The sequence below is a fragment of the Desarmillaria tabescens genome (genome assembly GCF_030435595.1).
Source record: "Desarmillaria tabescens strain CCBAS 213 chromosome Unknown EV420scaffold_26, whole genome shotgun sequence".
Lineage (NCBI taxonomy): Eukaryota > Fungi > Basidiomycota > Agaricomycetes > Agaricales > Physalacriaceae > Desarmillaria > Desarmillaria tabescens.
In genome coordinates this window covers 147,643-173,850 of record NW_026848325.1, presented here as the reverse complement: position 1 = coordinate 173,850, position 26,208 = coordinate 147,643, and the positions used below count along the sequence as shown (strand labels likewise).

General features: G+C 48.0%; 13 protein-coding genes across 13 annotated transcripts; 6 read left to right on the top strand and 7 right to left on the bottom strand.

The window, feature by feature from the left end:
• Window positions 1-335: 335 nt before the first annotated feature.
• Window positions 336-1,475, bottom strand: EV420DRAFT_588368 (uncharacterized protein). Its single transcript, XM_060482690.1, has 3 exons — window positions 1,164-1,475; window positions 667-1,105; window positions 336-607 (listed from the first exon to the last, which is right to left on the bottom strand). The coding sequence occupies exons 1-2, from the start codon at window positions 1,345-1,347 to the stop codon at window positions 714-716; spliced, it is 576 nt and encodes a 191-aa protein (XP_060328721.1). The 5' UTR covers window positions 1,348-1,475; the 3' UTR covers window positions 336-607; window positions 667-713.
• Window positions 1,476-2,852: 1,377 nt separating this feature from the next.
• On the bottom strand, window positions 2,853-3,832 carry EV420DRAFT_588706 (uncharacterized protein). Its single transcript, XM_060482694.1, has 2 exons — window positions 3,532-3,832; window positions 2,853-3,470 (listed from the first exon to the last, which is right to left on the bottom strand). Exon 2 carries the CDS (start codon window positions 3,463-3,465, stop codon window positions 2,989-2,991), a length of 477 nt encoding a protein of 158 aa, XP_060328720.1. The 5' UTR covers window positions 3,466-3,470; window positions 3,532-3,832; the 3' UTR covers window positions 2,853-2,988.
• A 101-nt stretch (window positions 3,833-3,933) lies between these two features.
• Window positions 3,934-4,815, top strand: EV420DRAFT_1554737 (uncharacterized protein). Its single transcript, XM_060473620.1, has 2 exons — window positions 3,934-4,105; window positions 4,156-4,815. Exons 1-2 carry the CDS (start codon window positions 4,011-4,013, stop codon window positions 4,745-4,747), a joined length of 687 nt encoding a protein of 228 aa, XP_060328719.1. The 5' UTR covers window positions 3,934-4,010; the 3' UTR covers window positions 4,748-4,815.
• On the top strand, window positions 4,816-5,987 carry EV420DRAFT_1554733 (uncharacterized protein; the record flags this gene model as incomplete). Its single annotated transcript, XM_060473619.1, has 2 exons — window positions 4,816-4,995; window positions 5,047-5,987. A coding segment is annotated over one exon (891 nt), but the record flags the coding sequence as incomplete, so codon positions are not given.
• Window positions 5,988-6,747, bottom strand: EV420DRAFT_1554731 (uncharacterized protein). The gene has a single exon (XM_060473618.1). The coding sequence runs from the start codon at window positions 6,579-6,581 to the stop codon at window positions 6,177-6,179; it is 405 nt and encodes a 134-aa protein (XP_060328717.1). The 5' UTR covers window positions 6,582-6,747; the 3' UTR covers window positions 5,988-6,176.
• Window positions 6,748-7,975: 1,228 nt separating this feature from the next.
• EV420DRAFT_588455 (glyoxalase-like domain-containing protein) lies at window positions 7,976-9,371 on the bottom strand. Its single transcript, XM_060482692.1, has 5 exons — window positions 9,023-9,371; window positions 8,921-8,972; window positions 8,523-8,870; window positions 8,105-8,474; window positions 7,976-8,052 (listed from the first exon to the last, which is right to left on the bottom strand). Exons 1-4 carry the CDS (start codon window positions 9,121-9,123, stop codon window positions 8,109-8,111), a joined length of 867 nt encoding a protein of 288 aa, XP_060328716.1. The 5' UTR covers window positions 9,124-9,371; the 3' UTR covers window positions 7,976-8,052; window positions 8,105-8,108.
• Window positions 9,372-9,648: 277 nt separating this feature from the next.
• Window positions 9,649-11,806, top strand: EV420DRAFT_1621424 (cytochrome P450; the record flags this gene model as incomplete). The annotated part of the gene is made up of 11 exons (XM_060475694.1): window positions 9,649-9,760; window positions 9,819-9,899; window positions 9,971-10,100; window positions 10,164-10,483; window positions 10,611-10,729; window positions 10,784-10,927; window positions 10,981-11,147; window positions 11,200-11,278; window positions 11,330-11,481; window positions 11,536-11,679; window positions 11,728-11,806. The coding sequence occupies 11 exons, from the start codon at window positions 9,649-9,651 to the stop codon at window positions 11,804-11,806; spliced, it is 1,527 nt and encodes a 508-aa protein (XP_060328715.1).
• A 15-nt stretch (window positions 11,807-11,821) lies between these two features.
• EV420DRAFT_1630181 (uncharacterized protein) lies at window positions 11,822-13,866 on the bottom strand. Its single transcript, XM_060476109.1, has 6 exons — window positions 13,057-13,866; window positions 12,830-12,998; window positions 12,695-12,788; window positions 12,483-12,645; window positions 12,059-12,424; window positions 11,822-12,003 (listed from the first exon to the last, which is right to left on the bottom strand). The coding sequence occupies exons 1-6, from the start codon at window positions 13,369-13,371 to the stop codon at window positions 11,887-11,889; spliced, it is 1,224 nt and encodes a 407-aa protein (XP_060328714.1). The 5' UTR covers window positions 13,372-13,866; the 3' UTR covers window positions 11,822-11,886.
• Window positions 13,867-14,236: 370 nt separating this feature from the next.
• Window positions 14,237-15,419, top strand: EV420DRAFT_1272889 (nuclear valosin-containing protein-like protein; the record flags this gene model as incomplete). Its single annotated transcript, XM_060467727.1, has 3 exons — window positions 14,237-14,614; window positions 14,665-14,784; window positions 14,838-15,419. Coding segments are annotated over 3 exons (1,080 nt in total), but the record flags the coding sequence as incomplete, so codon positions are not given.
• Window positions 15,420-15,799: 380 nt separating this feature from the next.
• EV420DRAFT_1765639 (uncharacterized protein) lies at window positions 15,800-17,532 on the bottom strand (the record flags this gene model as incomplete). Its single annotated transcript, XM_060480835.1, has 6 exons — window positions 15,800-16,047; window positions 16,097-16,144; window positions 16,191-16,245; window positions 16,299-16,521; window positions 16,578-16,864; window positions 16,915-17,532. The coding sequence occupies 6 exons, from the start codon at window positions 17,530-17,532 to the stop codon at window positions 15,800-15,802; spliced, it is 1,479 nt and encodes a 492-aa protein (XP_060328712.1).
• Window positions 17,533-17,637: 105 nt separating this feature from the next.
• Window positions 17,638-20,047, top strand: EV420DRAFT_1554697 (uncharacterized protein; the record flags this gene model as incomplete). Its single annotated transcript, XM_060473616.1, has 5 exons — window positions 17,638-17,718; window positions 17,801-17,915; window positions 17,954-18,114; window positions 18,148-18,410; window positions 19,541-20,047. 5 exons carry the CDS (start codon window positions 17,638-17,640, stop codon window positions 19,644-19,646), a joined length of 726 nt encoding a protein of 241 aa, XP_060328711.1. The 3' UTR covers window positions 19,647-20,047.
• A 3-nt stretch (window positions 20,048-20,050) lies between these two features.
• On the top strand, window positions 20,051-22,913 carry EV420DRAFT_1554685 (amino acid transporter). Its single transcript, XM_060473615.1, has 15 exons — window positions 20,051-20,211; window positions 20,289-20,456; window positions 20,488-20,559; window positions 20,614-20,641; window positions 20,756-20,770; window positions 20,826-20,892; window positions 20,942-21,137; window positions 21,193-21,232; window positions 21,315-21,391; window positions 21,442-21,478; window positions 21,528-21,659; window positions 21,832-21,978; window positions 22,028-22,098; window positions 22,208-22,637; window positions 22,687-22,913. Exons 3-15 carry the CDS (start codon window positions 20,488-20,490, stop codon window positions 22,899-22,901), a joined length of 1,527 nt encoding a protein of 508 aa, XP_060328710.1. The 5' UTR covers window positions 20,051-20,211; window positions 20,289-20,456; the 3' UTR covers window positions 22,902-22,913.
• A 557-nt stretch (window positions 22,914-23,470) lies between these two features.
• Window positions 23,471-25,331, bottom strand: EV420DRAFT_588134 (uncharacterized protein). The gene is made up of 9 exons (XM_060482689.1): window positions 25,208-25,331; window positions 25,114-25,156; window positions 25,020-25,059; window positions 24,798-24,957; window positions 24,703-24,741; window positions 24,279-24,642; window positions 24,137-24,222; window positions 23,829-24,083; window positions 23,471-23,769 (listed from the first exon to the last, which is right to left on the bottom strand). Exons 2-9 carry the CDS (start codon window positions 25,151-25,153, stop codon window positions 23,641-23,643), a joined length of 1,113 nt encoding a protein of 370 aa, XP_060328709.1. The 5' UTR covers window positions 25,154-25,156; window positions 25,208-25,331; the 3' UTR covers window positions 23,471-23,640.
• Between the last annotated feature and the right edge of the window lie 877 nt (window positions 25,332-26,208).

The window sequence follows — 26,208 nt, the reverse complement described above, 5'->3', positions numbered from 1 at the left end:
GCTTGGGATTTGCCTAGCCTCGATGGACGAACAATCCATACGAACTTTTACACAAGTCGCAAGCTTTCATCACGCGTTGCGACATTTCAAATTCAATCATCAATTCTCTCCTCTCGGTTGGCTCACCATGTCTGGCAGGGGATCCATCATTTCTCTCGTGTGTCTAAGTCCGTGATGGGAGACCGCTGGCGTTTGCAACTCCGTCTTCGGCTGGTTACAGTACCAACAGGTTATTCCGTCGGTTAAAGTTGGTTGTGGGGACTTGCTTGAACTGTGTGCTTGGCGGCGCTAATATCCGATTAGGGATTCGCCATTCTGCTCGACACTTAAATGTCTAGTAATCAGGTCTCAGGCTCGCTATCATATGGTAAATCTTGATTTCCCCTTTTATGCCATAAGTTACCGCGTGGTCGCGTCTCTCTCCCGCGTGAGCGCACTTTAAGAGCTTACTGAAGAACAAGTTCCTTCAAAACTCATCGCAAACAATATATATAGATAGGTAGGTCCGGGGTAGAACATATTCAACATACATACAACTCAAAATGACAGTACTAAACAGCTACTTAAAAACAGAAATTAAAAAAAATGAACACCAACTCAAAAACTACTGCAAAAGAAAGTAAAAATAAGCAATGACATTGCGGTGCAAAGGGGAAATATACTAACGAATTGAGGCAGATGTCCTCTGCTGACGGTCAGGATCCATGACTGCTTCAGATTCCCTCCCTGATCTCTCCTCGGCCTCCTTGAGTGCCCCCATCATTGACATCACTACAGACCACCGGATCCGGAGTACTGATGGTGTTCGAGTTCCGGTCACCCAAGCCGTGATGTGTAGGCCCGTCAGGATCTGGATACACGCCACGGCGTGTGTGATTGTCAGAATGGGTGTCGCTGGCAAAGAAGGCGATAAATTGATTAACAAGGGTGATGCCGTAGAAGAATTGGGAGACACCATTAAAGGCATCTGTAATGGATTGTGCAGCGGTTCGGGTGGGGGGTGTTGTGATCGGCGGGGGGAGGGTCGGCTGTCCTCTAATAAATTGGATGCCTGGTAGACAGAAGGTACGTGTTTCGTCCTCCGGATGGTTGGTTTCGTGGGTAACTGTATTGAAAGTGTTGTTATCGCGTTGTCGAAATAGGAAAGGGAGTATGGAGCGTACTGTACAAAAATGATTGGCACGTATGAGTTGGTACCGTTGTCTGCCAGCGCAATTCCGACTTACTGATTACCACCACGCTGGCCATAACGACGACGACGACGAAGCTCCGCTGTTGTTCGAGTATTAAGCTGGACATTGAGGGGCTGATGGGCATTTGACTAGCAAGGCAGCGGCTCATATACATGCGGCATTGAAAATATATTCATAAAGAAAACTAAACTATCTCCTTCAAAAGGACATATCCCCACAGCTACCATTGAGTCAGAAATACCTCCTAGAAGCACCAGGATTGTTGCGTACTGACTCCGTGTGTGGGGTTCCTTGGTCCATATATCAAAACCTTGTAATCGATCCGAGCTGTTGAGTAGTTGCGCCTTGGAATAGATCTCTCCTGAGTACCTGGCATAGCATGGGGTAAACATTTGTTCCCCACAAAGATCATGATGCCGCAGTTATCAAGTTCTATTAAATTTTGGAAATCCCCAGTGTCTAAGATATATCATCGACAAGCGGCGTTCTGAATCAGGATACACAAACGTCAGCAAATTTATCGGTCAAACAGCATAGATTTCACGCTTACCATAACTCCAGAAATATCAGCATGGGTGAAGGGTATCCCGAATCCCAAGGATGATAGCCTGGGTATGTCCGTAAAGCTGTTAAGCCTTCTAGTGCGACCTGTCAAGTAAACCCTTAACATCGCTCCTCACCTGAGATTCGAAGTACCCCCAATAGCCTAGACTCGCAATTTAACAGCACTGTTGATTGAATGACTTGCACACGAAGCAGTTGATATCTCTCCTCCACTCCTCATGGAATATCATCAGCGATTTCAGCCTCAGGGAAGCTGTAAACGCCTAGTTACGGCTTTATATTCGAAGCATGGCATCTACCTTCCGGTGGTGGTGTCACAATTGAGCTTAGCAGAACAACACCGATCAAAATGAGGATGGCTGATGTATGCTAGACCTAACAGTCCGTTCATGGAAGAAGAGCGAGGATGCTACACGGCCTATACCAACGCTTGAGGAGTGAGAGAACCAGCCCTCAGTATCACAGATGCAGAACCGGTACTTTTATCCATTCGTACGGTTGGGTCTACTGCCCGATGAACGGTAAGAAAAATCCTAGTGGCTACACCCGATAAAGTTCAGAGGCGAAACCAATAATCGCTGCCAATAGGACCGAGGCGGTGCTTACCGAAAGAGGATGTGTTCGTGCGATAGATAAATGGCGATCCATCGCCATAAGATCAGAGTTGTTCTAATTCAAAGCTACGATGTTTATTGCAGCTGTTGAATTTATTTCTCGTTTTCTGGCCAATGGTATGGTCGAGTCCGAATTATGAGACCGGAGGAAACAACGGAACCGCCCGACTCTCGCTATGAAAACACCAGGCTTTGCGATTCGAACACGACGGCGAATGCCAGAGGTGGCCGATGGATCTACCTGGCTTTTTTTATGGAAGCGCACTCGTGGGTTGGTTGAACCACAGAGCGGATACATCCATGGGGCTGTAATAGCTTCTAAGGAATGCCAAGTAGACTCTTTCATCGCTCTAGCTTTAGATTCAGGGTTCCACCTTCCACGATGGGCTGTATGACTCGTACGCGACCAAGAACAAGACAACACCGATCATGTCACTTAGACGGCCGACACGGACAGAAGAGAACGAGGCTACACCCGGACCTAGTATTTTTGTGCATTCGAGCTGTTAAATGCAGGGATGAGAAGGCAGGCAAGTGCTGTGAACGATAGTTTATAATTTTTACTAGGAGGGAGGCGGTACGTTCACAGAAGGAGGGCATCGCCATAAGACATCTGATCAGAGTTGTCCTAGATTGCGAGCAAAAAACTGGGCACTGTTCTGGGATTTTATTGTAACGCGATTGCTCGATCTAGAGTATGAAGGATCTAGTCGACCTAGGATGGTGCGCAGGACAAGTAATGAGTCGTTCTTCCACCGCGAAAACTTCGTGAGGTCAGTAAGATAGAATTTTACTGCAGCCAATGCTCGGCGCATTTGTGCTGAACAAGTAGTAATATGAATAACAGAGTGGTTGACCGAGGACCGGTCTCTATTAACCTGGAAGCACGGCGCAGTTGAGTAAAATACGACCGGTACTGGTTTGGAACACTTACACCAGAGGAGACTAGCGGTATTGCATTGATTGATTTTGTTTAGATATATTGAGGCCAAGCAGTGCCTTGAATGTATCTGTGAAACGCCACCATGAAGGCTTGAGACCGTGACCCCACTGAACGCTGATGGATGACGAGTTAGTAGGGGCGTGCTGACCATGAGGCCTGTTAATGTAATGAATCAAAGCTGTTGAGCCTGCTGCGCATGTATATAGTTTTCTCATACCATGAATGACAGGATCAGATAAGAGAATCACCGTTCTGCAGCACCAGGGTGTAACAAAAGCATATAGCCCCCGCAGATCAGATATTTGTGAAGAGAAGATGAGTCATGACACAGATAAACCCTGAGCCCAGGGTAGTAGGGTATGTGGAGAATTCGACTTGTAAACTTGCTGAGAAGTTGGAACTCGCGGTGATGAGAACTTCGAAGGGGCAGTACAGAAGAGTACAGATCGGCAACCCGGAAGATACCTGAACCCATTAGAAATAAAGGCAAGAAATTATACTCGCTCAAGCATGCAGAATGTCAAGCTTTCAAGCCCAAGTCCGATTAGCAGAAGACGCCACTCAGAAACGCCAATTGATGATGAGAGGCGGGAACGATTTGCAAGGTTGAAGCGGCTGTGCCAAAAGTTGGTCAAGCTTGGCTGAAACTTTCCCCTCGTCTCCGATTTCCTATTTCGGTCTCAAACAAGAACGAAGATGTCACCACACGCGCTATCATCAAAACAAGAAAGAAAACTCGTCGACTACCTAGACGACAGCTTCCTCAACATGATGAGGGGCTACAAAAAGCGGTCAGTCAGTGCGAATTCATATTCTTCCCGTTCCGAGACGTCGCATGCAGTTCCCAACCTTCGTCGCATTTACCGACCCTTCAGCTCTATCTCGAAGCAGCAACGAAGATACTCTCGATAATACTACAAATCCCACCGGTCGACCCGTCGACATCACTCCGGACGTCGTATCTCCTTCATCTCACCAACGACGTGCTGAGTTCCATCGTGGGGTACGCACCAGATCCCCAGAATGTCGTGGACCTCATGGACTGGCTAGACGACCTTGATCAGGCTTGGCTGGCGGTCCTACAATCCCAGGTGTGGGATCCCAAGGAAGGCTTGGGCGTCGACCTGGTGATCGACGTAGACTCCGTCGCGGCTGGGGTAAAGTCATCTCCGCTGAGTCAGACGGAGCGAACGCGCCTGAGAAGTTTACTCCTCGGCGGTGTTGAGACGCTCGAGGAATGGCTGTTTGGGTGGGAAGGCGACGGTGATAGTAGTGAAAATATTCTGGAGGCTACGGGATTGCAGGCGGCGTTTGATGAGGTATTTTCTCGGACACTTGATGAGCTGGGAGGATTAGGTGGATTGAATTTGGATCGTATTACTTTGGACGATAGTTGTAAAACAGAACGAATGGATCCGGAGATGGAAGTTTGACAAAACTATAGCGGAATATTAGCTACGGACCTTGGAAACATATGACCAGAATCTGTGCTCTAAGTAGATCACGTGCGCATCGCCTTGTCAAAGTCCAAATTAGGTCATGAACGACTCCACTCGGAACTAGTCCTTGTCTTGGACAGTGCTGCACAACTCCGCTTCTGTCATGCACAATTTCTTTCCCTCTGCATCTTTCGCAGACCCTTAAAGATATACTCAACCCAACGGAATACCAATCATACCCAGTATGCCCCGGGTGTCCACGCATTCGATATCTCCACTAACTACCGCAACAGCACCCATCACTGGACCGCTGTCCCACAGAAATCTTGGGGGAAATATTTTCATACGCCTGCACGGACAATGGCTACACCGGCCGCTCGCTCTCTCTGGTCTCCAAATTCGTGCGGGAAACGTCGCAAATGAGTAGACTGCAATCGATCTCTATCATTGGCTACGAGCAGCTCGTGGCGTTCGCGGCTGCATTGGAGCGGACGCCGCCCAGCCTTCGCAGGGTGCGGTATATCTTTATATCTGCTCATGCTCGCTCGACGGCGGAAAATCCCAAGGCTATCACTTCCGAGTATTCGCGACGAGCCAAAGCTTACGCTGCCTTTGAGCGGATCCTTCAGTATATAACCGGGACTGTCGAGGTCCTGCATGCTTTTTTCATTTTCTACCGCCCGTTCCCACTATTACCCGTCAACCTCCCACTGCTTCGCGAACTGACGCTGTACGGTTCGCTCGACGGCTTCCCCGACGTTGATGAAAGCCTCCAGTTCCCATGTCTTCGCCATCTATATCTCTCCCCGCTCTCCTCACCTTGCTACCTTACATGCCAGATCTCAAAGCTCACGCCAGGCCTCGTCAACCTGCGCTTAGCAGCTCCGGAGCATTCACAGTCGTTTGTTCCCGAACTGGAGCAGATCTTGCAGGAGCTGGAGGAAGAGTCGGCTTTGAAGCTGCGAAAAGTTTTCGTGCATTGTCCCTTGAAGCCGCAGGATAACTGGTTGAATATGATGGACCTGTATGAGGAGACGATGGCGTCGTTGAAGCGTCTTTATTCCCGACATCAGCAGCGCTTGGTGTTGTTATCTCCTTTGCGGATGGGTCTCTTTCGTACAGTAACTATACAAGACGCGGAGGTGGCATGGTCAGAAAGTATATCCGGGCATTGCTGGTGGTAAGAGCCGCAGGCATCCGGCTCCATCACTTGTAGTGGGCTCTAAGGGGCTGATATCCTATGTATGATGCATTTCTTTACCGATATCCAATACCATTCTGTTCAACAGCGATAGGTAGTACATGTGTACGCATAGCGTACTAGAGAGGATAGAGATAAGGAATGTCTGACTGGAAACCCGTACCAAGCCAGAATCATCAACATCATCATCACGGGTGCTTCATCAGCCTGCTTGAACAACCGCTAATCAACCTTCTTTGCCTTTATCTTCTTCGTCTGCTTCTTCTTCATCGACTTCTTCTTCTTCTTCTCGTCGTGCACGTGAGGAGGAGGGACACTAATCGAGGGCTGAGGGAGCTGAACGTGAGCGGGGGGTGGCGGTCCTTCATTTGATAGAAAATCCTGACCATCAACATCTCCAACACTCCTGGCAACACGCCTTTCTTGGATAGCTCGGAACCGGGCAGCGCGGTCGAGAGGAACATCACGCGCGATAACGACGGGCTCGATGGGCTGAGCGGGGTCCCTGACGAGGTAGGAATGACCCATGAGACTTCCGGGTCCAGCAGGGAGAGCCTGGACGAAAGAGAAGAGCTGGAGGAACGCGAAGAAGAGGATGAAGGTAAAGTTGAACATGGCAGTCTTCATGACGACGAGGAAAAGAGAAGTAAAAAGGCGGTTCTTTTGGTTATCGGTGTTGTAAAGAGAAAAGGCGCTGCCGTTTTCTCAGTCCTGCTCAGCGGAAAGGTAATACTTCAGAGTCGTCGATACTCGGAGGTGGAAGTAAAGAAAGAAAGGAAACAAGGAGGCAAATGCCCGTGTTTATAATTTCAATTTGGCATTGACAAACAATGCCACCAAGAACAATAGCCCCTGTAACGTTACCCTTCCGCTATAAAGCCACGGTGATTTCGATAAATGCGTGGCTCGGCCGCCGAATAGATCATCCAACGATTCGAACTTAATACGTTCCGAGTCCTGACTAGTTGACGATTGTCATGGCACGAAAATTTCTGCCGCAATGCCCCCAGTTGAGAGCTAAATTCTACTCAAGATAAGATACTATGCGTATGGCAAAATGCGGCTACATACGGTACGAGGTAATATGCACCTCTGTATCCAGTGTTACGTATCTCTGTTCCGCGCTATACACGATAGGGCCTGGGCACACAAGCAAGCGCAGGTGGCTGACAGTAGACAGACAGAGTGACAGGTAAAAGTGAAACCCAAACCAAAAGAGCGTCTAGCATCGGCGAACTGGAGGAGAATGGATGCGTCCGAGAGTAGCTGAACACACGAGAATACACTCGCTCGAAAGGTAATACATCTATATTGTTCCACTCGGAATATTGGGTCTGTGAAGGAGATAAAAATGACCAGTAAATAGTAGCCGCGCCGATCATCCAGTCCAGCCCTAATAACGAGGACCGAAATTATGTTATAAAATACAGACACTTGAGCTTGGCACTACGTGGAATGCATTGCAACCAAGGAAGATAATAAATGGAGTTTCTTTGGATAAACCGCGATGTCGGAGGAAATTGAACCGTGGAGCGAAGGCCTGTAACTAAGGTGTCGCTGCGGCAGGTACAAGCTTTGCACAAAGGACGACCGAAAGTCTGTGAGGCCTACTTTATTGCCCCCACCGACGAGCACCGCTGCAAAGGTTTGATTTACTATGACTCCGGCAAGATGAAGAGTGGTTCATACCAGTCATATCCTAGTGCGATCCCTTTGAGGACACCTTTAGCATTGAGCATAAATAGAAGTAGCTGAACGCTCGTAGAATCGGAGAATGACTTTGCAGAATACACTAGACTGCGCAGAGATATGGGCCAGTAGTTGGAAGTAGACTGTGGGTAACGATATGCGGCAAAGATAGTGATGCGAAGCGCGGCCAAGATGGAAGTGGACTTTTAAGGGACACAGCGTAAGCTGCAGGAACAGACTTGGCGAAGGCATTAGCCAGCGTACTACATGCGAAGTCAGATTGGTAGGAGTAGCCCCGAACGCGACCCCAGTTGACTGTCATAAAATTGACTATGGATTGGAAACCACGCAAAGAAGGAGAGTAGCGATTGAATGCCGATGGGCGAGGATAGTATACTTCCTACAGCGCCTACGACCACTAAGTGAGGGCATGTTCAAAAAAATACAAGGGCAAAACGAACCTCCTCAATCAGCGTTAACCCAGGTAATTCTACCGTAAGGCGCCACGACACTTCCGGGTAGCTGTCTTTCCTCCACCCAGAAACCGATTTCATATATGCGATGTTCTTTATCGCCTACAAAAGCGTGTTCCTCCTCGCTGACGGGTACGCTCAGAATTAGCTCGCAGGTCCGTTTCGATGATGCCATTGCCGATGGCTGGACGCTCCATTTGAACGATTGTGATGAAGATAGCACTGGTCGTTCGCCGATGACACTTGTGAACTGCTGAGACAGATGTTGTATTGATCGATTTTCGGCAAGGACTCGAATATGAGCAATCCCCGAAGCCGTACACCGATGCACTACGTTAGAGGGAGGTTGCAACGGGACCTAATCACCAGTCAAGTACGTATACAGGCTCGAATTCGAACAGCTCACCCGTAATTCTCGCGGCATCAAGTCCCCACAAAAGAACGGAAGTACACCCTCTTCGGCAGGTGATGTGATAAGCCCTTTCAGTTCTACGCCATCAGGGCGTATACGACCAACCTCGACTTCAGATTGGTATATGGTTCCGCTGCCTTCTAGCCTCGCGCACGCGTTGATGATATCTGATATTCGAGTTGTCTTTGATCCATTCCCGAGAAAGGCGAAGTCAATCCATCCGGGCTGTTTCGTTGCCCAACGGTGCGATTCACGTCGGTGACGTTCATCAGAGCCTAGAGGATACCATGATGCCGCATGAGTGAAGGCGATTAGCTCTAGATATACACCGTCGGCCATTACCTAGCATATGCTCAGCTGGATTAGACTGGACGCCTCGAATTCGTACTTACAACCAAAACATTGGAGGTGAGACCATCAGCATGAGTTCCTCCTTCGAGGACTCTTGATTGGCTTCAATCGAGGCTGGCGACGTCTGTTAAAGCAGAGCTTACTTGAATCCTAGGGACTTGAACGAATCCGAAGCCTGCTGAACAGTCCCTGGAGGCGTCAAATGGACTAGATGGTCCAATATTCGTGTACTTGCATCTTTCATGACGAGGAGTTGGTAAGTTGCCAGACTCAGGAAACCAGGATCGGGAAAGCGGCCCGCAGTGCGGAGTTTGAAAAATAGTCGTGGGCCGTTAGTGAGCCGTTTTCACTCTGCAGAGAATGCGTACCTCAGTGCCAACACTGCCAAGTTATTCGTTCAGGGCCTTGCTTTGAATATCCGGTTGATAGTCCCAACGTCAAGACATGGATGGTATGGTTATCTTGTCATGCGAATCTTCGAGGGCCAACTGAAATCAAAAACAGGTCGCTGGAAGTTCTGAGTGAACCGTATAGCGTATTATTTCCAGCGACCTGTTGTTGGGTCAATACGCCGAATCAATTAATTGATGGCTGAGATGCTCACTGCCACTGATCTCGTTCACTGTGTGCACTGTATATTGAGCGACCGGACTCTCGGAAGAGCTTGGTCCGGATGTGGACCGGGGGCTTCTGGTAAGTTGCTACTTGCCAGATGGAGAACGAGTAGTACGTACAAATCCACTAAGGCCGCGTCTCTTCCCCAATCACCATGCCTAAAAGTTGGGCGTATCTTGAGGCCCTTGCTTGTGCATGCGTTCTTTGGATTTTGATCAAGAAGCTTTCGAAAACATCCAAGTATCCTCTCCCTCCTGGACCGCCAGGCTCGTACACCACAATTTTCCAACTTGAACAAACTAGATTATTGATACGACTGTTTAGGAGAACCCATACTAGGACATCTGCGTGTCGTACCGGTGGGTAATCCTGAACTGCAGTATCGTGAATGGAGTCGACAATATGGTATGTCAGGGCAAGCTTCATCATTGCTACTGGCATGTCTCTCACGCATCGCTGTTCTGTCTTTCTTTCAGGGGATGTCCTCTACTTCCATATTTTAGGCCAGCCCATAATCGTCCTGAACAGTGTGAAAGCCGCCATCGACCTGCTGGACAAACGTGGCAGCAATTACTGTGACAGACCAGCATTCCATTTATTCGAGGAGTACGCTGTCCTTCTGTACATGCACATAGCTTCACACCTAATTAACTCGATGCTCTTTTCAAGGATGGGCTGGGAAGGGACTCTCACATTTTTGCGATGGGGACCTCGGTTCCAGCGTAATCGGAAACTCATTCAAAGCTCCTTCACTAAGCCACAGATTGTCAAGTACCAAGAACTCCAGATGCGTGAAGCTCGCGTACTTGTCCGAAATTTGATGAAATGCCCAGAAGACTATGATCGTCTCATTCGTCGTTTCGCTACTGCCATTGTTATGGACATTGCTTTTGGCCATGAAATCAAGTCGGACGCTGATCTATTCATACAAATAGCAGCAGATGCATCGTATGCTTTGGGGCATGGAGGCGCTCCAGCAGGGACTACGGGTAAACTTTTCTATCACATATCATCAACTTTGCTCATATTTCCCTTGTCCAAGTTGATTTTTTCCCACTGCGTAAGTTATCCCGAGCTGATTGAGGTATTGTACCACTGAGTCATAAATTGCTACAGTCAAATATCTACCAAACTGCCTGTCATTTCTGTCCCGTTCTCTTCAATTCGCTCGTAACTGGAAATGGGCTATCAGGAAAGTGCACGACATTCCATTCGCAGCTGTGGAGACCCAGATCGTCAGTTTTTAGCTATATAATTCAGTGTGACCAGGTACCTGATGTCTGAAATAGAAAGAGGGAAATGCTCGTCCATCCATTACACAAAGCTTTCTTGACCGTCTAGCCGCTAACGCTGAGAAGGGTATCCAAGATGACCTGAAACGTGAAGATGTGAAGGGTGCTGCAGGAGCTATCTATGCTGCCGGTCAGGACACTGTAAGTATCATATCGAACGTCCGGCTGTACCCTCCTTCTAATCACTCATTCAGACGTGGTCTACTATTGTTGTCTTCCTCGTCAATGTCATTTTCCATCCTGAAATTGTAGCAAAAGCTCAAGCTGAACTTGATGCCGTTGTTGGATCCGACAGGCTACCTACTTTTACCGACCGTCTAAATCTCCCTTATATCGATCGTATCGTGCAAGAGACCTTCCGGTATGTTCCATCGTCTACCCAATTCCAAGGTTGAATCATGACCAAAAATCAGATCGTATCCTGTATCACCCATTGGTGTGCCGCATAAGTCGTTGGAAGACGATGTATATCGTGACATGTTCATCCCGAAGGTAATTCATGCTAACACTAGATAATAACTCTATTTGAGCCGTGATCACAAGGGTTCCTTCGTCATCGCCAACGCTTATAGTATGTGTCACGACGAAACAGTCTATAAGGACCACGAAGTCTTCAACCCAGATCGCTACGCTCCGATCTCAGAGGGAGGTCATGGAGAGCCTTTTCCACTGGGCCAATTTGGGTTTGGTAGGAGGTAGGTCCCTCTATCTAAGCTTTCATCTCGCACGAATTGAACTTTGGACGATAGAATTTGCCCAGGAAGGCATCTTGGAGACGCGAGTGTTTTTATAGTGATAGCTACGATGCTTCATACCCTTGATATCGGCAGACGAGTTGATGCCCGTGGAGAGTTTATCAACCCTGTAGTCAAGCATACAGCAGGACTTACATGGTCAGTAGAGTGTTATTTTGTGTTTGCGTCAAGTTCATGTTTTTTCAGTCATCCTGAGATGTTTGAATGTAGTATTCGTGCTCGATCTCGCCAGATGGAGGAACTCGTTTGTAATGCAACTTTGTAGCATAGGACAAAATAAAATAGAACCCAAGGTCCATAGCATCCCCCCCCCCCCCGCCAGGCGGGTGCACACGAAGTGAACTTTCAAGCGCCGTTAGGAACGTTTTCCCAGGTATCTGTGACAAGGAGAATTGGAACATAACATTCTGATGAAAGGAACGGCGATGCCGATGGAGGTTTTACTATAACCACAATAAAATCCTGGAATGAAGGTTAACATTACTAAACATCGAGGACCTTGGAAGAGACATCGCACCTTTACCGAGGCACCCGCGGCACTGAAACCGCCCACTGTTACTCTGGATGTGCATTTCAGCTCACCCTCCCAGTCTAAATGTTCTTCTCGGCTAACAGCATCGCTAAAGGGACGATAGAGGTCCCTCGTATACTGAGGTACAGAGCGTATATCTCCTTCCCCTATTATCATCGTTTGGTATGAACGCGTTCCATGACGCTCAACTGAGATCTGTCGACGAATAGATAGGTTGATGACACTATGTTCACTGATATGACAAAGACGAGCGTCCAGAATTTGCTCAAGGGATGTGATCGAACCGCTTAGCTGAACGTGGCAGGGAATCGTATCAGTGATAGCGAATGTCTGGACGGATGGTACAAATAGCTAGACGAGAAGTTATATCAACTCAGGTTTAATTACTGACTTTGCGGAAGGTGCTTACATTGCATTGTACCGGGGAGGTTGTTGCAGTGCCTTTTGTTCTTACGGTGATGAAGGATTGCGTCCATTCTTCGGGAGAAGATTTGATACTAGAGAAAAGAGGAATGGATAGCGTCGGTCGCTCTGGTCGCGTTCTGGGGAAGTATGTGATGAGGATCCGAAGGCTACAAAACATTGGTAAGAACCAGAAGCATCACTGCGACCGGAACATACGTTTCGACTTTGTCGGGTAGGAGAAGCCTTGTGTGACGGATGGAAGTAACTGAGATGATGAGAGTATATACTGAAGTAACCAGCAATCCCGGAACTCCAGAAAAGTGACAATGGAAACTAGGCGGGAGGGGATACTCTGAGATTTTTCCTTGAATGAGCGCGGCAGGCTGAGGGAGAAGGCCAAGGAGCTTGGGCAAATCGGGCCGTCTGATGGATCGCGCTTCCATAACGTTGTACTATTGTCGATCATAGTGAGTGATCGTGCACCGCTTGAAGATCCCATAAGATCCAGCCGCCCTTCAATCTAAGGGAAGCATATAAGCATGGAAAGGCGACATGCCAGAGAAATCAATAACAGTTACTTTTATCTTCACCTTGCATACGCCATCAAGTCTCTCTAGGAGCATGCTACCTTCAATGGTTTCCCCTCGACGGTACAAAGGAGACGATCTGCCATCCTCTTGCCCTGACAAAACGACAGTGATATTACCTTGATGCTTTATAAACGTTCCATTTGGAGTCTGAGAGCCTAGTCGAAGGGAGTGGTCTATGATTTTTTCTCCTTGAGCGGGACAACAGGAATACGGAGGCGGGGGTGTGGTGAACGACTCGTCTGAAGTCTCGGTCATCTTGCTTGAACGGTAGCTGTGGATGGCAGATTCTAAGGCCATGAACATGAAGAGAGACCTTTATATCCAGATCTCAGCGAAGGCGGGCATTCCGGGGATCTGTGGACTGGTCCATTTTCAGACCGGCGCTCTGTCATGATATCGCTTTTAAGATCCAGCTTCGTGACTCTTCTGACTAGATGCTATCTGCATCTTGGTACCTGCTAACACTTTCTATCACCATGCGCGCGCGTGAGCCAAAGTACAGAACAGCTTATACTTCGATTCCAGGCATGAAATGGAACCATCTCGCACAATGCTGTACCAAAGAGCACAGTGGTTCGGTCGGTGCTCTGGCACATTGCCCATCAAGACCAGAGCTGGCAATATCAGATTGAGACGGCTCTCATGTCGACACAAAGTTGTCTGGATCCCCATGTGTTCACAGCATACGTGCTGTTGAGTTGAAGATAACGTTGGCCCATGTTCATCGCATGCGTTGTCCAACCAGTTCGAAGAACGGATACGAAGGCACTTACAGCGGCATCATTAGAGTCTCCGGAGTAGGAGCTGGAAGGTGACATCGAAGTAGTCTCCACCGTAAGAGTGTTTAGAAGGTAATCCGGTCGGCTCCGGTCGGGTGCTGGCGGAGAAGTAGGAGGATAAAATTTTTCGGCGCAACATTTGGTGTTGAAGTAAGTGGTAAGGTTAACGCCGATATTCCGAATCATGTGTATATATAGGATTCGATCTTGGGCAAAACTGAACTCCAAAATTTGGTGGCTGTGCCGTTCCTTTTGGCTTACATGTGATTAATCTTTGTCATTCCGCTTACGATCCATCACAAGCATCGTCATTGTCATCTGCATTGCGGCCTGCCCCGATAATAAAGGTTATAACGTCCTCCCTTTCATTTCCTACGTCATCAGTCCATTCCATCGCCCATTTCCTCAATGCCCACCCGGACCCTCTCACGCCTACGCAACTCGCTCCCCTCTGCATATCGTCGGCCGACTTCACCATCGCATTAACCCAGGTTCAGCCCTCTTCCAAGCAAGAACGTTTTGCTACAGTTCCAGATGTCTCGTGGTCGGACATTGGTGCCTTGCATTGTACCCGAGATGAGCTGCATATGGCTATCGTCCAGCCTATCGAACGACCGGAGCTTTTTAGTACTGTCGGCATAGAGGTAGCATGTGGGGTATTACTTTGGGGACCACCAGGGTGCGGAAAGACATTGCTGGCTAAAGCTGTTGCGAACGAGTCTCGAGTGAGCTTTATCAGCGTCAAGGGTCCAGAATTATTGAACAAGGTAGCTTTATGCTTTTCTTCCAATTACTCAAACTCACGCTGTTCCCTTAGTATGTTGGTGAAAGCGAGAGGGCAATACACCAAGTCTTTGCGCGAGCCCGAGCATCGTTTCCTTGCGTTATATTCTTTGATGAGCTTGATGCACTCGTCCCTCGGCGTGACGATAGTCTTGTAGGTCACCTTCCCTTATCGTGTTGAACGTCATTGCCTGATTATCTCACTAGTCGGAATCATCAGCTCGTGTTGTGAATACCCTCTTGACGGAGCTCGACGGACTAGATGCCCGGAAATGTATTTATGTTATCGCCGCTACCAACCGTCCCGATATGATAAACCCCGCCATGGTTCGGCCAGGACGGCTTGACAAGCTGCTCTACGTGGATCTTCCCAACGGTGATGAACATGCCGAGATCGTTCGCACTATGACGCGGAAGGTCCCTCTTGCGGGTGATGCGAGTGAGACATTAGACACCGTCCGAAGCCAGGTGGAGGATTTTGTTCGCGAGCGTTGCGATGGATTCAGTGGTGCCGATCTGGCCGCTTTGGTTCGTGAGGCGGGTATCGTTGCCTTGCGCCGAACGCTTGGGATGCTGGATCAAATGGATGATGATACGAGAGGGCCCGAAGACAGGCCCAAGGTTACAGTCCATATCACTGACTTCAATACCGCCTTCGAGAAGGTCGGGCCAAGCGTTAGCCCTCAGCAGAGGAAGAGGTACGAGGCCTTGAAATCGAAATTAGCGGGCTCACCCGTTAAGATGGTGAAGGACGAGGTAAAAGGTGTAGAGAGGGAGGCACAAACGTAAATGACGTTCAGCCGTGTGGATTCAAATGATATCGTACACTTTGACGGTAAAATCGACCGCACTTGGATCTTTCTTAAAGTGGAAAGAATATCGGGAAGAGTTAACGAAGAGTGTAAGTAATACATGGAGCGAACAGTACATGTACACGCCGGGCACAGTGAAGACGAAACGAAAGTGTAGCGCTAACGTATCAAGACGGACAGGAGGTAAGATATTAGAAAGAAAGTAAGAAGTGTGATAGGTGAAGTACAGTATAGTGCCAGTGGGTGTATGTGGCCTCTTCAACATTCTGATCTGTTACCAACCTCAACTCCGAGTTAGCGGGTGGACATGACTCTTCAATATTTTGATGCGTCACTTTCTTTCTCACCAACTCCTTTTTAGCTCGGTGCGGGCACATTCCGGTGCATCAATTTCTTTATCACCAACTCCGTGATGATTTGTTGTTCTTCCTCGGCGGGAGGATCTATCTCTTTATCCCAAATGTCCTCCCCAAGCAGATCGACATCGACGCCATATTCTTTCTTCAACTGTGTCTTCAGCCGATTATCCGAAATGCTAGGTGGCGCGTGAATTCCCAAGATCGCATACATGTTGAGGACGGCGACAGGGTCACCGTTTATCATCGCTGCGAAGTTTCAGCAGTAGGAATCGAGCAACCGAAAGATAAGAAATACCTTGCCGACGCATAGCGGTAAACAAAACCTTATCTTCAGGAGCCGCAACTGTTAGGACAGGCGCTACTTCAACAAAGCTAAGTATTCCTCTCACCTTCAATATCAGGGATGTCAATCCCTATGTCGTCAAAAGGACGTGGTCGCATGTACTACAGAATCGTGAGCCGTTGTCTCCCCATGGCAAGCATAATTTGGGTCTTACAACGTAATCACATGGTGTGGGCTTGGTGATGAAAGAAATTTGGTGCAGGAGATCTGGGGATCGTTTGAATAACGGGTCCGGGGGCGGAATACCAGTCTCAGACTCCGTGTCCTTTGTCTCCGGGATACTCTCGTCGGTCTTGTCTTCTTCAAAAACGTCTTTTCCACAGATGGCTTTGTGAGGTCTGGGGAATCCCTGCTTCCAATCTTTCTTCTGGCATTCCCTACCGCAGGATGAATTAGCGTACTGCGACTTGGCAACAAATACACCAAAACTAACACTGAACAGTATCTCACCACTCGACCCACGGTTTTGCATCTGCTACAAATCTGGAAACGTTCTCCTCCAGCAGATGCGTCAGCTTCCTTGCGGTTACAGTGCCAACACAGATTTTCCCAATTTTCTGTCTCTTTTCGACGATCGTAGTCCTTCTGGCTCTCCGAGAACTCGGGAAGCTTTCCTTCGGCTTTGTAGATTTCTTTGGCTCGGCGTAAAAAAGCCTTGGTGGTCTCGCTTTTGTCGCGGTACAGAGGCTTGGCTGCTTGCATTTGTTCTCTGTTACCGTACTAGCTACTTTTCAGTATATACTTGTCGACGCCTAAGCACAAGAACTCACGAATGCATTCAGGATACTCCATACGGCCATAGTAATGAAATAGCTTCTATAGAGCCGATATCTGTCGACCATACGCCTGAGCATAGCGTCGTCGGTCATCATCAGCTCCTCGAATGCGGGATTCGGCACGAGCAGCGGAGTGCCGAGTGTTTCTTTGACTCGATCGACCGGAAGGAGCATTTTCAGAAGGTGGAAGAAGTCTCTGTCGTTTGTCCCAGAGAGCGTTGCGACGGTCATTTCGGGACACCATAACCGCCAGGCCTCCATGCCATTTGGAACACGGGAAGTTACATATAGCCCCTCGAGAACCAATTCTTCCCGCCGCTGCTGCGATAAGGATCTCCACCTTTCCTCCAAGTTGTCGTTGCTTAATCCTGTTACGGCAGCCTCAGCCAAGTCTCGCTGAAGGATACATATCTCCTTGGTTCGGATGTCATTTTCCAGCTGTAATGATGGAAGGGATTCGGCATCTCTGAGAAAACGAATGCGCTCGGGGAGCATGGCGCTGATCATATTTGGAGGTCTTTGTCCTGGGGGATATCTATCCAAAAGGTCATCTTCCCAGCTTTTGTTCCATGCTGTACGATATTTGTCTTTGTCGGGGCGAAGTCGGGGCATGGTTTATGGTGGTGGTTACACTTTGTCGATAGCACGAGTTCCAGGCATGTGAACAACGTTTAGAAACAGGCAATTTACCAACGTTGCATACACGTGTGTGAAAGCATGCAGGCCAACTTTCTCGTGAAGAAACATGTGGAAAGAGCAGACGAAGAAGTACTAGTGTACACTGTACAGAAGGGCAGAGTAACATTTAGCTTTGTCACTTGGCGGTTTACAGTGATGTTGTTGAAGTAAGTGGTAAGGTTAACGTCGGCATTAGGGTTAGATCCAGCAATTATTACAGGTGTATCGTTTGCGAAACATTTACCAGCCAGGACCTGCTTTCTTGCACGTCGTTGTGAATGGTATTCCGAGCAATGGCTCTTATGTTATCATTGGAAGTGGAAACATCGAAACGCAGACACAGCTGCTGCAGCAGTGCTACCGGCCAGTGTTAACAACACCGACGCCCAAGGTTCTGCCGATGGCTCTACAACGTCATCAAGTGGTGACCAAAATAGTAGTTCCAAGACTAATACTGCTGCCGTTGTTGGCGGGGTTGTCGGTGGATTGGTCGTCTTGGGCATACTCGGTGCGCTTGTTGGTATCTGTCTAACGCGATGAAGACGTGAGGCCAACCGTCAGTCTACGTTGTCGTATGTGATGCGAGATTGTCCCAGGTTTGGAGCTTCTTTAAGTGCTGGCGCTGGTGCTGGTAGGACGGATAAGGCCTTGCGGAGTTCTGACTCTAGTGCCTTTATCCCATTACAGCACGCATATAACCAAAACGAATCATGGAGTTCGAGCACAGCAAGTCTACAAGCGCTGTATCAAGATCAATATGAATCACACAATCGCAACGGGACGAGCATGGGCTACGATCCATTCCGAGTCCTGTGTATACAGGATTCGGGATATGCTAACCTGAGCGTCTTGGTGGCGGTGCGTGATGGACAACTTACCGTGCCGTAGTCACTCAGGTTATGTCACACGTCACACCTGTTACGCGTTCTCTTTTAAGCATTGATTGCTCTTCCTCAGCCGTCTCTTTACCAAACGAGGATAAGTCCTTACCTTCATATCTCGTGGTCCTGACGCCTCTCTCATGGAATCAATACTGCTGGTAGGAGCACAGCCTTAACCTTAGTCCCCAATCCTCATCTTGTCACGGTCCATGGGCATAAACTTCACTTGCACTCAAATTCAAGTCCACTGCCAAGGCCTACAATATGAGACACGGTTTCTGGATACCGTTCTTCGATATTACACGCAAGGGCATCTGGACCGTAACGTGAACAAAGGCTGAAGGCGTTTGCACTCTCGAGAATGATGGAAACTCCAGGCAAATCAAGTCGACGAGACGGGGAAGAGAGGGTGGTTGGTGTTCATGGGAGCTACGGCGCGCGCAAGAGGGAACATCACCACCAGTGCACTCTTCAGCTGGGAAGCGCACTTTGAGGGTGCTGTCAGTCCGGCGAAAGAGTTTGGCTAGCAGAATATCCATGTATCCCACGTGTGTATGTACTGCTTATTGATTCCGGTTAACGTTGATCACTGACCATGTACTTGTGGGTAGATCATCGTCGATGGCGGCATCTTGACCGACTTTTACATCGGACGTTGTCTTAACGGCACTGAGTGGGAACAGAACGAACGTCTTAGGCTGTCTCCAGGAAATATAGTAGAAGTACCTGTGCGTTCTTCTTATCATTGGCGTTGTGGATGACCCGTCCTGAACTGCTTCATAGTATACCTGCACCTTGTCAAGCAACCTCGTTCGCCGACTCAGCATCACTCGATGCCCTGATCAACCTACCACTGACTGCGAAGGTGTGCACTTTCCTTCTGTATGTTTTCTTTGTCGTTTATGACCTGTTTGTCGTTTTAGGATCTGGAGGTGAATTTAGTCTCAGGGGAAGACGGAACAATCACTATTCTGTTCTATTGTTTAACTTTATCGTGTTGTCATTGCGTCGAATATGGACCTTGTGCCACGTCCACGCAGAGCAGCCCACTCCAACTTCAGGGCTCGGATATGCCACGCCCTGCGATGGCCCACCACTTCATATGCTGCTGAATCGACTCGGAGGATGAGTACAAGTACACCTGTTGGGCAGCCACATAGATATTGATTGATGACGGAGGCAAGAGTGCGTTCACGGTATGTCTCCAGTGGTATTAGATGCGGACTTGACAGTTCCATGGATTTTTCTCTCTCACTTTCCACGTGTTATTTTTATCCTTATTACCTTCCACGTCACTGCATACCTTCACCTGCTCATATTTAAAATCTTGTTAATTTCTTAGAGCAGGCTGTGCACGCAACGCAAGTCCATTGCATTTCGTACCCTGAGGGTACTGTGGCCACTCTTTCGTTCCTGTCGTGCTCTTTGTATATCGGCATCTTTCTGTTTATGTGCGGACCTCATACGGACTGGTGTAGTTACTTCTTCATAGTGCACTCAGGACCAACACGCTCCCTTTTCATCAGCATCATTTTGACGTTCGATATTCAATAGCCGGGATCAACGGTTCCAAGCACTTCTCGGACGTCAAAGAGTCTTTTTAGCGGATAATTGGAGCGGAGCCTTGGCGCCGGGTCTTGACGTCTTACATCTTCCATGAGTTGGCTACAACAGCTGCAGGTGATCAGGACAATGAATAAATTGAGAATCCATATATTGTGATAGAACGCTGGCAAGTTGAATTCCGATGGTGAGGGCCAGTCTTTTGGATTCGAGGCCATTCGTTCTGATATCTCTTTTATTTGATAGATATAGACTGATACTGTGCATATGTCGGTGCAGCAATTCATGCTTTATCATTATCTCTGCCGACGACCGGATTCAGAAAATCTTCCACACGTACTCCACGGCGAGCTCAATCTCGCTTCTTAATGACCCCGAATCTTCGTCCCCAATTGAGTTTTACGTTCCAGCTGCGTAAGACGGCTTGCTTTCCGTTCTGACTGCCATGTCGAACGATGTCGATACCACTGCTGTTGCTGACCTGCACAAGCTAGGGTACCAGCAGGAGATGACACGGGTATCTGATTCGTCTTGTTTGTGGTGCAACTATCTCGCTGATTCAAGTGGATAGAGGCGCAGTCTATTTCATATCTTGTTCAGTGCGTTCCTTCCTTTTTTCTTGATGTTGAGTTATTGATAGTCGATGCAGTGACGCTAGGTGTGTTTTGTTCTTCGACTAGTGTGCTCTTAGATGTGACCCGACTCTGCCGTAGCAATTATGGCAGTCCGTAAGTGCATCGAACAATTCATTTTACTGCGAAATAAACAAAAATACATCGTCAGCTTTCGGCCTTTCTGCTCCATTCGCTACTGGGCTCATTGGAGGTGGACCCGCGGTTCTGATCTGGGGGTAAGAGTTTCGCAATTCCAAACGAAAACATCTTCTCATACTACCGAAGATGGGTATTTTTCTCGGCGTTCATCTTCACACTCGCACTATCAATGGCCGAAATTAGCGCCAAGTATCCAACTTCTGGTGGAGCATACTATTGGTGTTTCCGTCTCGCGTCACCCAGAAGTCGAGTGCTTTTGTCATGGATAAATGGGTGGCTGACGATGGTGGGCGTGTGGATAGACTGTCTGTCAGTCACTTTCGTAAGGCGGAGTTCTTTGTGATTTAGTAAGCTTATCTGACGAGCCGGCACTGCAGGGAATTGCACAGATCATAGTCGCAGAGGCGGGTATTTTTCGTCCAGACTGGGTTGCCAAGACGTGGCATACATGCAAGCCTAATTTATTTCCTTTCCGACGACTTCGTCTGACCTGTGTCAGATCTCATATTTTTGGGGGTGACACTCATTTGTACGGCCCTCGGGATTTTCTTGAACGATATTCTTCATTATATCGATGTATGTCGTTGCGTTCACGAGTGGTAAAGCTGTTGACGAGTTGTCTATAGATCGCGTGCGCATGTTGGACAGTTCTAGGTGTTCTTGGTACGAGGGAACTCGTGTGGTCCTTTCTCAAATATTAACGCCTTTCAAGTTATGCTCGTGTGCCTTTCGGCGAAGGCAGCAGCAGGCCGTCGTTCAGCCGCTTTTGCTCTGGGACATTTCGATCCATCTGCATCTGGTTGGACGCCTGGATGGTCATTTTTCATCGGTCAATTGCCTGTGAGTTGAATTCTGTGCCATATTTCGCGTCTCATTGTTGTTTGTAGCCCGGTCAGTGTATGAACAACCAATCTATCGCATTAACTGACCTTACCCCAAAGCATATACGTACGCCACGATTGGCATGAGTGAGTCTTGAAGCATAGGGTTCTATCAAGACTCATGTCGGATTTCAGTTGCTAGCATGGCCGAAGAGCTTCATAATCCGACAGTTGACCTGCCAAGAGCTATAGTCTGGTCCATTCCACTTGGTTTCTTGCAAGGCGTTTTTTTCTTGTTGCCCATTCTATTCACGCTCCCCGACATTGCTACATTGCTGTCAGGTGTGGCTTTTTCCGTCCATTTCCTTAGCTTGACCAAACAAATATGCAGTCCCCAGTGGCCAGCCTATCGGTGTCATGTTCACGCTCATAATGGGCTCAAAGGGTGGCGGATTCGGAATGGTAAGAGCATGCATATGGTCTATGTTTTGATTGCTTACCTATCGCGCCCGATGTAGTGGTTCATCAGTACGCGCTTATCTCGTTCAACATTGTTCTGTGCTCACCCAAGTTAGTTTTCGGGAGCGCCATGTTTTGCGCCGTGTCGATTTCATCCGCCGCTTCTCGGGCAACATGGGCATTTGCAAGAGATAAGGCAATACCCTTGCACGCATTTTTTGCTCATGTTTCGTCAGAAAAACACGGCCCTGTCAATGCATTCCTCCTTGTTACTGTTGTCCAGTTGCTGCTAGGACTGATTTATCTCGGCTCCAGCGCGGCTTTCAATGCATTCGTAGGAGTGGCGGTGATGTGTCTACAAACGAGCTACTCGATGCCAGTCCTCATATCCCTTGTCAACGGTCGTGATAACGTCAAAAATTCTCCGTACTCGTTGGGTAGGTGGGGATGGGCCATCAATAGTATCGCAGTGCTCTGGACCGTGTTCGAGTTGGTGCTGTTCTCGATGCCGGCGGTGGTACCTGTGACGAGAGTATCCATGAGTATGAGTGTCGTTACCTTCAGGTTAAGACTTAACTAATGGTATTCTAGATTATGCCTCTGTTGTGTTTGTAGGATTTGCGACCATCAGCGCCGTCTGGTATATGATCAGTAAGTTAGTTCTTCGGGTCGGGGTAACAGCTTATCATCTCTGTTTAGATGGACGCTTCTATTATACGGGACCACCTATTCCGAGCGAGTCAACACAGCCTAGTGCTGAGAATGTCGTTGTGAATGAAAAGAAGGGTGGAACTTTGGAGAACTAGTAGCTCCGGCATGTGACCTGAGAAAGTCTTCCAGGTAGTGAAAGGGAGCGGCGACATAGACAGGCTTAGAGTTACGTATCAGGCTACGTTGTACAATTCCTTTTCTCGGTATGAATTTGTTTTCATTTTCATGACGGATGATAAGAGCTGTAGGGATGACAAAGCCAGGGTCAGGGTCCTCTTGCTTCCGTACCACCAGCTGTCTCCGGTTGCCACTCGTCAAAGTGGCAAGTCACTACGACATAAATTTTTTGAATGACTGGGTACGCCTTCACGGATCGCAATGAATGTTGCTATTCCGCTGCTGTTAGGTTCTATCCCTTAGTAAGTTGCATTTATCTACCTGAATAACTGTTCTATTTTGCGTTTGCGATATTTACGGCGCATTGCGACAAAGATCTTCTCGGCGGTTCCAGCTTGCTTTAAGCTTTCCGCTAGGGGCCCCCTCAAGGGGGCCAAACACCCGCAATGTCCTTTCTCGTATACCAACAACAGATGCTTACCAAAAGTCGTCCACTACCGCAGCACGGTACCAAATTGAGGTTCTTTCCTCTTTTTCCACGCTCATGCTATCACTAATCGATGATAACTAGAGGCCGGCAATATTTTTCACTGGAAATATGATCCTTATTTTCCATCAAGCAATAACCAGGATATATCCCAACTTTGTATATGCGTTGATACACCAAAATATGACACGTATTAAATGCAAAAAAAGTGAGAGGTGTAGACGGACTTTTCATTTGGGTTGAATATTGGACGTGGAGAATTCATGTTGCAAATGGTTTGCCTGATCTTTTTCAGCGATTTCCTGTCTGTATTGCTTCGGAAGGAATGCCAATCCGGCAAAGTACAACAAAGGTGCCACCTGGTTTGTGCCGACAGACATAAATTATACTGTATAGAAATGAAGCACAAGGAACATACCACTACCCAGATATACCAAATGATGTCGGCACCTTTAGAAATATCACTGCGCCCAATGGTCCTCGGCCATTCAGTTTTATATCCTGTCCGAACTTGGTAGAAGGCCAAAGCAATGATAAATAACCCGAGGACAGCGTGGAGGTAATTTTGCAGGGGCCGACCAGCAGGCCAGGGCCTCTTGGGCTTAACCCAATGAATGAACGCGCCTAAAGCGCACTGAACGCAATACAACACAAATATGGCGACGCCCCATCGCTAAGTAAAACGACCAGTCAGAAATTAAAATACACCGTCAGCAGCGAAGCTACCTTGTGTTTATCGTCTAAATGAACTGCATGAGCGGAATTTACACTCTGTAGTCCCAAGGAAACCCCGATAAGGATTAGGGGACCAGCTAAATTGCACGATCTTCTTAGAAGGGAGGTAAAGGATGATCACAACCCGACTTACAGATTGCAAACTGGGATATCCAATGTCCGGTGTACCATTTCGGCGTGAATGTTCTGACATACCGCGCAAGTAACGATCCGAAGGGAAGGAAAACCAAGAACCCGATGCCACAAAGAATGGCGTGCGCTATAATCATGCGCTGGTACGGCTGTAAGGGGATATTAAATGAAGGAGACTGAGTTGTCCCAGAAGTGCTTCCCGGATATGACGCAGAACCGGTCGGCGTCGCAGGCAAAGTTCCCGCCAAGTTTAATTGCACGATGCCACCGTCAATATGTTGCTGGATGTCAGCGCTTACACTGGAAGATCCAGGATTGGTACGAGCGAAAGCATAAATGACGTCTTGAGTTGTATCGCTGTTTGCCTAGAAAGAGAGATAGAAAGCAAGTCAGGCAAAAATTTAGGACTGAGGAACATGACACACATCAACGGTAAATGCGAATCTGGTCTCTGATCCGGATGTCTAAGAGAGTGTGATTTACTTGGTGGTGAATAAGGGCACTGGGCGGTGACGCTTACAGTACTAGCGCTTTCTGCCAAGGTCGCGACACGGTCAGGGTTATTGACTACCTGGGGCATTAAATAACCGCTAGCCTCCCGCTGCGACATAGTTATGGTCCCATCGCTGTTGGACCACATAATAACCATTGGCGTATTTGGCATGTGGGTACCAAACCCTCTAGCAATAGAAATATCGATGAGATGGCTAGTGACAGACTCGACGACATATAGGAGACTTACATCCCCATCCATCCAACTGTCTGGGTACTGGATAAAACATCTAGGGAACATCAGTTATTTCCACGGAGGAAAGGGAAAAATAAATGATTCTGACATTGTACGGAGGTTCCGTTCGTCGTGACCTCGACACACATAGTCTGAAGGGTCATGAGAACAGACAAAAAAATATGGAACGGAAGAACGCTTACATTACCGCAGCGTGAGTCTCCGGTCACAGACGACTGCCTAGCCTCGAGATCCTGCAAGGCTTTTCAGCAAAGACGGTGAACGAAACAAGGGAAAAGGCACATTTTGAGGTATAGCAGCCACTGTATAAGTGAGTGCGAGCAAAAGACGAACAAGATGGAAATGCATGAGTACCGTTCGAATCTGTGTATCATCCTATATACTACAGAACTAGTTGGATGGCCCGGTAGCGAGTTCTGTTTGACACATCGTGATCGGAGGACCATACTCCAATTCAATTTTATCTAGAGTCCTTGCATTATCATGTCGTTCGATATCATTGTCAAAAGGGACGAAAACAAGGCTATGTTGCGTTACGAACGAAGTACCGATCTACGGCAAATATCTATGTAACATACTATTTAGTGCCCCAGAAACTTGGTAGTGAGGTGCACGTACTTTACTAACGCTTCTACTTTCCACGACTCCTGAAGATATCTCTCATTCCAGACGTTATTTCTTTCTGACTCTGGTGAGGGCGGGGGTGAGGGCAGTCGTCAATCCATCCCTATAGCGCTCCGAGTTCATTCTATCCTAGTAGCACCATTAATATTGTAGTTACCGGTTCCTCAATCATGTTTACTTGGATTGGCTTGGGGAAACGCCACCTTCATGATGTGGTCAGAATCCCGGCCGGATATCTTCATTTTGATATGGTCAGCATCTCAGCGGCCGGAGATCCTCATTGTAGGCGATACTTCACCGCGAGCGTCTTCTTCAGCTCAGTATAACTGAGTGGTGAAGGTCAACGCAGTGGCAGGTTCGAGGTTTAAGTATTTTTTTACATACATCTATAAAGAACGCAATCCCATGAGTTCCTTCTCTGATGCACCTCTCACATGGAGCATACCATTATTGAACCATACATTCCTATGGACATCGATGGACTGAGCGGCTAAGTGATTGTCCTGTCCAACATCGGTACCAGCGATAAAGCTGGGAAGATAATCACATCAAGTGATGC